The 9,666-nt window shown below is 33.2% G+C and overlaps 2 protein-coding genes across 2 annotated transcripts; one reads left to right on the top strand and one right to left on the bottom strand.

The window, feature by feature from the left end:
• Positions 1-265: 265 nt before the first annotated feature.
• Positions 266-4,758, bottom strand: LOC107484884 (myb family transcription factor PHL7). Its single transcript, XM_016105431.3, has 7 exons — positions 4,670-4,758; positions 4,429-4,586; positions 3,328-3,413; positions 2,536-2,575; positions 2,384-2,441; positions 2,210-2,279; positions 266-829 (listed from the first exon to the last, which is right to left on the bottom strand). Exons 1-7 carry the CDS (start codon positions 4,696-4,698, stop codon positions 428-430), a joined length of 843 nt encoding a protein of 280 aa, XP_015960917.1. The 5' UTR covers positions 4,699-4,758; the 3' UTR covers positions 266-427.
• A 2,635-nt stretch (positions 4,759-7,393) lies between these two features.
• Positions 7,394-8,650, top strand: LOC107484874 (uncharacterized). Its single transcript, XM_016105420.1, has 2 exons — positions 7,394-7,894; positions 8,234-8,650. The coding sequence occupies exons 1-2, from the start codon at positions 7,394-7,396 to the stop codon at positions 8,648-8,650; spliced, it is 918 nt and encodes a 305-aa protein (XP_015960906.1).
• The last annotated feature ends 1,016 nt before the right edge of the window (positions 8,651-9,666 follow it).

Here is a 9,666-nt window from a genome sequence, read left to right as displayed (position 1 = left end):
AGAGAAAAGAGAACAACAATGAAATAATAATACAAACATATATTGAAATATATCTATGCTATTGAGAATGTCTTACAAGAAAAGAACACTCAACTCTATATATTAATCACAACATATAGTAAAACTCTAATCTAAAGTCTAAACAAATAAGGAAACGATCATAAAAACAGCAGATATACATATCACACTACTAATCTTAAGAGATACCCTTTAATATGCTGAGTATAATAGAGATATCATAAAATATTCTCTTTTATTTCTAAGGATATATAAATATCTTCCTTTCTTAGTCCTCCATGATATAAAAATGTTCCCATGAAAATGCTTTGAAGGTCCGAAAGATAAGATAATGCAAACACTATATACTATATCATCATCTATCATTTTTATTTGGAAACACTTATTTTTAGTTATACAGAACTTGTTATTATAATAAGAATCCTGGCATCAAAGGTGATTCACATGCAGCTGCAAGTTGACTCCATGAAAGATTCCATGATTGATCAATGAATTCTGTGGTGGTGGATGATTCTAGTTCAAGTTCAAAGCTTGATGGAAAAACATGTTCATCTATTACTACCCTTTGTCTTTTGGAACATGATTGATGCTCTTCCTCTTCTTCTACTACTTCTTCAGGGTGTGTCTCAATAATAGATTCTGATTCCTCAGAGAGAGAAGGGAGATGTTTATTATTATTATTATTTGTAGCACAAAATGATGATGGCTTGGAAGATTTTCTAGTGATTGTTGTTCTGCTTTCATGGCTTTGTCCAATTCTATCAAGGTATTTCTCTTGTGCTTCAATTTTTTGCTTCAACCTTCTCTGAACCTTCCGACCAATTTGAAAGAAATTTTAATTTGTCAAATAGAGAAAAATGGATGTGCTTACAATATCTCATTGCTTTGGATTGAAACTTTTAAGGCTAGTAATTTTTAGTATTTTTAGTTATTATTGATCAATACAAATATTAAATTATTTTTAATAAATAAATTTTACTAATTTATGTATACAAATTTTGAAAATATAGATGCAAAAGTGTATTGATCTATGTGTATAAATTATGGTAAATATAAATACAAACTATATATTTTTTGTGTGTAAAATTTCTATAAATATAATTATAAATTATTGCTGACAAAAAAAGATAATATTTATTGATTATATAACATTACTTTTTTTTTATTATTATTATTATTATTATTATTATTATAACAAAATTTATGTAGGAGTGATATCTACAAAAATTATTCACCACACAAGAAAATGAGAATGAGAAGAAGCATCTCAGGGCTGTTTTTTTTTTAATAAATGTGTAAAATATATTAATTCTCAAAATACTTATTTGGTTAAAGTATTTTAAAGAAGTTACAGAGGCTCAAAAACAACAAGACAAGCATACCAAGAAATAAAAACAACCACCACCAACAACAAAACAACAAGCAACAGACAACAAAGAACACCAAAAAATGCATACTCTAGACTTATTACAAAACAAATCATTTCCTTACACAAAACATGCAACCTTACTTAAATACACTTCCAAGTCATTTAATTTTGGATGCAGTTTAGACTTGCTGTTACATGATTACCAATTTATATCTCACTCACACCTCAGCTTATTAGATTTTTCTTCACTCTCTTAACATTTCTGTTTATTTTAAAATTAAATTAATTTAATTATTTTATTAGTATCTGTAATTTCACCAAATTTATAAATAGGTATTTATACTCTTTTTTTTTTTAATTGAGTCTCTACAATACTTTTAACTCTGTAATTAGATCATTTTGTGTCAAAAGCGTTAAGATTAACAGAATATTTTTCACAAATAATATGTGATCAAAGATCTAATTAGGTTCTTAATTGTAAATAGTTTCAATTTATAAAAAATATTTCGTTAATTCTAACATGTTTTACATTGACAAAGACTTAGTTACAAAATTAAAAATAATGTAAGAATCTAATTAAAAAAAATAAAGATTTAATTATAAATTTTGTGAAATTATAAGAATTAATTAAACCTTTTAAATTTGACGACAAATGACTCGTTTTAATTGAACTATGCTTCAAAGTTGTGAACTATTAATTATATAAAGCATATTATCAGATACTCTTAAAAAAATAAAAAAGATAATATCACCTAATATAGCTTATTTTTAACTATTTTAAAGAGTTGTTATTTAGAAGGTTTTAAGGGTGTAAAAAAGTACCTCTGCTTGATCACTCAAGCGGTTTCGCACCTCCCTCTGAATTTGAAGAATTTCCTTCAGCTGAAGAGCACTGTTTACGTAACACCAAAATAGTATGTAACACTATGACTACTATGTCTTGAGGGTTACAAAAAAGGGAAAGAAAAGAAAATTGAATAGCACTTATTAACTCACCATGTAGAACTGAAATTTGGCAGTGTATTTGATATGCTTCTCTTCTCAGGCTTTCCTTCTTCACAATCAAAAGTTAAGTGATCAGGGAGATTTAATTCATAAGTTCAACTTAATTTACGATATATATCATGAATTTTTATTTAGAATCTTACTTGAGGTAGACTCTGGAATCAATTTGGAGATCCGGTATTTCTGAACATATTCAAACCAAAGTTTTTAGTTAGTGTTTATAACCCAACTGGTATATAATTTTTTTGTTTTTTTGAAATACTTCTTATAAATGTGTGCATGGTTTTGTCTCGTAATTTCTAACCTATAAGATCATATAATAACTTTGTATTATGCTACGTGTACACTAAAATTAGTCATCAAAGTCAGCCATCAGTATAAAATATATGTTGGAATATAAATACATGTTGAAAATAAATTAAACCATATGTATATTTATATATAAATATATTAGTGACTGATTTCAATGGCTGGTTTTAGTATACAAATAACATTTTTGAATAATATAATGGAATCTTTGTTAGTTTGGTTTACATATATATTCACATTCCTCACATTTTTCAACATGGAAAGATCCCAATCACATAGTCAAAAGTAAAAACTTATGCATTGTTAAGAAAATATAAAAATGAAAATCCATCTAGATTAGGTACGTGTGCACATATAAATAGTTGAATTAGGATATTTAATTATTTATGCACCTGAAATTGAGATGTTTATATACACAAACACAATGAACAAAATTGAATAGTAAAAATATATTAAATAAAATTTTTTATGTTAAAAATGGCGCACATACATACACTCAAATTTATAGGTATTATCCTTAAATACATGTTCTAAAGTTGAAGGGTCCAAAAGTCATTTCTCATTTAAGGCTTTTCCAAATTAAAAACAAGTGATTAGTTGAAAGAAGTGTTGTGAGAGATAAGAACCTGCAAGTGACTTTTGACATGATAAATGCTGAGATCAGAAACACCCATGGCCTTCATCCCCTTCAATATACCCTTTGGTGTTGCCCCTAATACACCAACCATTGCAGATCAATCCCTAATTCTTTCTACAACTTCATGTAATCATAAACTACACTCTAATTTATATCCTCGCTATTGCTACCAGCTATAACTAATTCCAACTAAGTAATACTTCATGGATATTTTCTTGCGTCTAAATGATTAAACATTGGGAAAATGTATAAATCAAAATTAATTAAGTGATTAGTTTCCATGATCCAATAAAACAAAAAAGAAAATAAAAAAACTATCATGTTGTACTTTTTATCTTGTATTCTGTACATCTAAGATTATTGTCATTGAAAAAAAAGTTATTAAATCCAAATTGGATTGGATTGATTGATTCAAGTGAAAAAATAGATAAACTAACTAGTCTAGTTCATCGATCGCAATGAATGTGCAATTTGTTCTGTCAACATTGTTTAAACCTAGTAAAAACCCGTTAAATTAGTATCAAATCAATATGCTAGTTTGGGCCAAACTCGTTAAACCATGTAAGGAGTAAAGATTCAAATTGGTCTCCAAATTTTGAGACTCAATTTTGTATCTCAAATTTTAATGGATCTAAAATGGTTTTTTAAATTTGATTTCCTAACTCAATTTGATCTTTTAACTTTCAATAATTCAATTCAGACTTTGCAATTTGACGTCTTGTCCATGAGTCATTATTTTGATCATGTGCTGTGAGTGTTCGTAGGATCAAATTGAGTTATATTATCCAATTTGGGGTGATCAAACAAAGTCATGAAGTCAAATTTAAAATTTCTGGTCAACTGAAATTAAGAGACAAAATAAAATCATAGAATTAATTTTGAGAGCCTATTTTAAATATATTGAAATTTGAGGAACTAAATTGAAAAAATTCCAAAATTGCAAGTCCTTAGCAGTGTTGTTTTTACCACTAGGCCATTGCTAAAGGTGTTATTTAGTGTTAATAATTATTGTAAATAAAAAAAATAATTACCAAATTAGGCAGTTAGTTCAACCAAGTGAAGATATGAATGAATGATGAAAGTGACTTACTATCAGGGCCCCCAAGCCTATTTACAGCGTGCACAAAGCGATCATGGAGTTCGTGTGTCCAGCGTAGGCGTTCTTTGCCATTGGCAGAGCCATCTGAGCGAGTGGAACCCATAACTGCTCTTTTCTTTTGGGGTCTGAGGCCCAAGACCATGTTCTGACTAACGAGCAGGGGTTATAGTTACATAGGGCCAAAAAATGACAAAAAAAAACATTGGTTGGAGAGTGGAGACAGAGAATTTACCAAGGAGGGTGATGTTTTCCAAGGTACATTCATTTGCTTAGATTCTTGTTAGTGTCTGTAATTGTCGACAACAACCCACTATATGCTAGCTATAGTTTAATATTTATATTCATTTTTGTCTCAACAAATATTTTTTTAACGATTATATAAAGTTAAGCTTTAGAGTATTTTTTGAAATTAGTGGTGTGCAATAAAATAATCTTTAAAACTTCAATTACATCAATTATATTTTTAAGATAGATAAAAATATATTTTATTAATTTTTAACATGAGTCACTTCATGAAAAAAGATTGAGAAACTAATATGACATACTTTGAGTTAATAGTCAAAATCGTCCCTGAAAGATACTTTGATCTCCATTTTCGTCCTCAAAAGATAAAATTAATCAAAAGCATTCCCGAAAGTTACTCACGTTGATCGAGTTCGTTCTTCCGTCATCTCACTTGCTGAGGTGTCTAACGTTTACTGAACTGGAACATTAAATGCCAGCGTGGCACAAACCAAAACGACGTAGTGTCAATCCTCCACCCCCCAAATCAATGGAACGACGTCATTTATGGTCCAAAGTGAGATATTCAAATGTTCTTCCATCACCTCCTCTCATAACAACCCTCTTCAACTTTCGCTCCAAAACCCCTCGTCTTCTCTCTACTCTGGGACTCTCTGCCCTAAGACACTTGCCTTTGATCAGAACCTCACTGTGTACTTGACGGTTTCTGTGCGTATCGACACTTGTGGAGGAGTTGGCGCTACTACATTGGAAAGTTGGAGGAGCTCGCGGAGAACTTACATTGTTGGAGGAAGGAACAGTAACTGCCATAGGGTAAGATTTAATTTTTTTGACAGTTTTTGTTGATTTTGCAATGTTGGTGTGCGTTGGTTTATGTTGACATAGTTCTAAGAACCATTTAGTGAGACTAGAGTTCGGATTAGAAAGAACATGTTCTGTAAGCGATTGCTGTTAGGGGTTTCTTTGTTATTATGCTGTGGGTTACTCTGGTGTTTGGTCTTAATCAAGGGTTTGCGATGATTATGATTATGTTGTTTGCTGTGTTTACATGCAGTTGTTAGGCTGAAGTTGTTTCATATTTTGTTGTTGACTAAATTTATTTGATTTTTGCTTTTGTAGATGGAGGGTCCTTCTATGACGTTTGTATTTTACCATGGTGGGAAGTTTAAAAAGGATGAGGGTGAAAATCTGTACTATGAACCGGATCACACAGAAGTGTTAATGGGAGTTGAAGGTGACACACTTGATGTGTTCTTTGTAAAGGGTTACTATAAGGAACTGGGATATACTGAGGCTAGGGAATGTTGGTGGAAATCTCCAGGAGTTCCCCTTGAATATAGGCTGAGGAGGCTGGCCACAAATCATGATTTGATTGCAATGGTCAAGGATTACAGGAGGAACTTTAATTTGATCAACCTGTATTTCGAGCATGGTGTTTTAGAGCCATTTGTGGTTGATGAGCAGGAAGAAGATGTGCAAAAAATTAAGCCAACCCAAATCAAGAAACATTAGTCTCAACCCACCAAGTTACCATCCCACCCAAAAGCATGCTCTGAATCCACGAAGGCCTCAGCTGATGGTAGCAAATTATCCTCTCAGCCCTCAAAGTTTCCTTCTCGGTCCACTAAATTGCCTACCCAACCCACAAAGGAACAAAGTCAGCCCACTAAATTGTATACCCAACCCACTAAGCAACCCATTCAGCCTACTAAAGAGCCCATTGGACCATCATCTAAGTCTACTGGACCATCATCTAAGCCCACTAGACCATTATCTCAGCCCATCAAAAAGTGACATCACCCTGTTGAGACTCCATCACAGCCCAAAAAACCCTATAGTCAGCCTACCAAGTCTACCGCTGCTCCACCTCAGATCAAAGGAAAGACCAAGGTCACTACCACCACAAGAGCTGGAAGGCATGTGAAGACATTAGAGGTTGAAGAAGACAGTGACTCTCATGACTCTTATGAGAGTGCTGAGGACAGTCTTTACAAACCTCCAAAGGTACTAGGAGATGATGAATATAGCAGTGACAGTGATGATGGTATGAACTCTACAAGGGTGAACAAAAAAAGTGAGATAAAAGAGAAGCACAAGCCTGGTAAAACCATATTAATAGAAAAAGAAATAGAGACTGACGATTCGAGCTATGAAGCTTCTGAGGATGAGGATGACTGTGATTCAGTTATTTGACTAACTCAATTGATATGTGCTGGTGATTTCATTTTGGTAAAATGACTAATTACATTATCGTTTTGATTTGGCAGACCTAGAAGATAATGATGTTGATGATGGTCATTCGGATCTCAACTCATGGCATTCAGAGGACTCAGGCCAGGAATTGGACTCTGATGAGGAATCACCAACTGTCTATCCTCAGTATAATGACAAGGCAAAGTTTGGAGACCTCTAATTTGAGGTTAGTATGATATTCAAATCAAAGGAACATTTTATGCAAGCAACTAGGGATTACACAATCCAGTTGGGTAGAAACATATTGTTTACAAAGAATGACAAGGTTCGGGTTAGGGCTGTGTGTAAGGCTGATGGCTGTCCTTGGGTAGTATATTGTGCACGTAGTAAGCAAGACGGGTCCTGGCAGATTAAAACCCTAGTTGACAACCATATCTGTCTTAGAAGGCGAAAAAACAGGGCAGCCACCCTATAGTGGACACTGAGCAAACTTGTTCTAAAACTTAGGAAGCACCCTACTATGAGACATCGTGAAGTGTATGAGTGGTTTGTCAGGAAGTGTAATGTAAATCTGAATAGCACCTGCATCACTAGAGCATTGAAAGCTACTAGGAAAGTGGTAGAGGGGGATGAAATTGCTAAGTATGGGTTAGTATGGGACTATGCTAATGAATTGTTGACAAGTAATCCCGGGTCTACAGTTCAAGTTGCTGTAATCCCGATGCCAGAGGGTCCTCCTCAATTTGAGATATTATATGTGTATCTTGATGCATGTAAAAAAGGTTTTAAAGCTGGGTGTAGACCGATGATTAGATTGGATGGGACTTTTCTTAAGACCCTGCAGGGTGACCAAATATTGACTGCGTGTGTTCAAGATGCCAACAATCACATCTTTGTCTTTGCCTATGCAATTATGGATGTAGAAAATAAAGACAACTGGAAATGGTTTCTGGATCTGTTGCAGTCAGACCTTGGCAACTACAATGATAACAAGTTGTGCATCATTTCAGACATGCAGAAGGTGAGGACCATTTTCATACTCATATACATAGTTTTGGGTTTTATTTGATTTAATGAGATATACTAGTAGGACTAAATTGATTTAATGATCATCTTTAAGGGGATTGATATGATTAACACTCTTTTCGGGTTTGTCTCTTTTGGTCAGGGACTTATTCCAGCAGTCAAGGAAGTCATGCCTAATGTCCAGCACAGATTCTGTGTGTGGCATTTATGGCAGAATTTTTCAAAATAATGGGGTAGCATAAAGTGGAAAGACCTGATCTGGGAGTGTGCTAGATCAAGAACACGCAATGAGTTTAAGAGGAACATGAAGAGAGTTAAGGTCATTAATGAGCAGGCTTGGCAGTATCTTGAAAAGTGGCCAAAGGAAGCTTGGACGAAAGCGTACTTCAATGAGGATCCTAAGAATGACAACATTTGCAACAATGCTTGTGAATCATTTAATACTAAAATCAAGCATGAAAGGACCAAGCCTATTTTCAAGCATGAAAGGACCAAGCCTATTTTGACTTTGGCTGAAGAGGTGAGAAGAATAATCATGAAGAGCATGGTCGATAACAAACTCAAGTTGAGCACTTATCAAGGAATTTTACCCCCGGTTCAACAAAGCGGACTAAAAGTCATGACAAAGTTATCTAGTCACTGGGCTCCCCAATGGTGTGGGAATGATAAAGAGGAATTATTTGAAGTTCATGGCTGGCCCACAAACATGGTGGTGGACTTGGAAAAGCACACTTGCAGTTGTACGTTCTGACAACTCACAGGTAAATCAACCAAACCCTTTCATTCCTTCCCTTAGCCTCACTTAGTCAGAGTTATTTTTAATTTTTCCATTACATTTGTATGTGCTGGCCGCAGGGATGCCATGTATGCATGCAATTTTGGCTATTCAGGATAAAAATAGTAAGAGGACTGAGGAGTATTGCCATGAATGGTTGACAATAGAGGCATATAAAAGGACATATTGTTTCAATGTTAACACGGTGAAAGGACAAGATCTGTGGGAGAAAACATCGTCACCTACCCTTGTCCTGTTGGAAATAAGTAGTATGACCACAATCCAATCAATCATGTGTCAAATAATTTGTTATTGTTATTATATTAAAATGTTAATATAATAACATCCTTGATTAAATTTAGAGATTTATCATTGTGATGATGATCATAATATTGAGAGATATATCTTTTATAATTTAATCTAAATTGTTCTTCATCATAGGATTATTAAAAAGGACATTAATAATCTGGAAAGATCAATATATACATGAACATTGAATTGACTTACTTTGAGAATTCCTAATGGTTATAATTATCATATATTTGTCAATAGGATATTTTCAGGATGAACATAGTAATAGAGTTTCCTTTGACCTGCGATTGTCATAGTAATTAATAATATATTTATTATACTTTGATTCTGGACACCTAATATCCTAAGGTGCTAGTTGAATGGATATTGGGTATGATTTAAATACTTGTAGAATTAATGATTAGTCAATAAGGAATCCATCAACTCTCGGTAAAGAGTTTTAGCTCTATGATTATAAGGATTGAGATGAACAAAACCTTGACCAAGGGGATTGAATGAATGAATAAATGAGTTTCTTAAGTCATTCACAGTTCATTATAATAACGGTAATAAGTTAGAGTTTGACAATTAAACCATACTCTAAGGGTTAACCAAGAGCTGGAAAGATGGAAGGAATTATACTTTGTTCTTTTAAGGTTCTTAGTAAAAATATATTACTTCATACTATCGGGTCGTTGAGG

The sequence above is a fragment of the Arachis duranensis genome, chromosome 4 (genome assembly GCF_000817695.3).
Source record: "Arachis duranensis cultivar V14167 chromosome 4, aradu.V14167.gnm2.J7QH, whole genome shotgun sequence".
Lineage (NCBI taxonomy): Eukaryota > Viridiplantae > Streptophyta > Magnoliopsida > Fabales > Fabaceae > Arachis > Arachis duranensis.
This window is presented reverse-complemented; position numbering and strand designations above follow the sequence as displayed.

Bases quoted from the DNA above. Each gene is read 5' to 3' on its own strand.
- LOC107484884 (XM_016105431.3), bottom strand. From the start codon at position 4,698: ATGTACCTTGGAAAACATCACCCTCCTTG. The intron at 2,280-2,383 runs GTGAGTTAATAA...TTACGTAAACAG, and splicing joins CCAAATTTCAGTTCTACATG to TGCTCTTCAGCTGAAGGAAA. The intron at 830-2,209 runs GTACTTTTTTAC...ATTGGTCGGAAG, and splicing joins GCTTGAGTGATCAAGCAGAG to GTTCAGAGAAGGTTGAAGCA.
- LOC107484874 (XM_016105420.1), top strand. From the start codon at position 7,394: ATGAGACATCGTGAAGTGTATGAGTGGTTTGTCAGGAAGTGTAATGTA. The intron at 7,895-8,233 runs GTGAGGACCATT...ATTAATGAGCAG, and splicing joins TCATTTCAGACATGCAGAAG to GCTTGGCAGTATCTTGAAAA.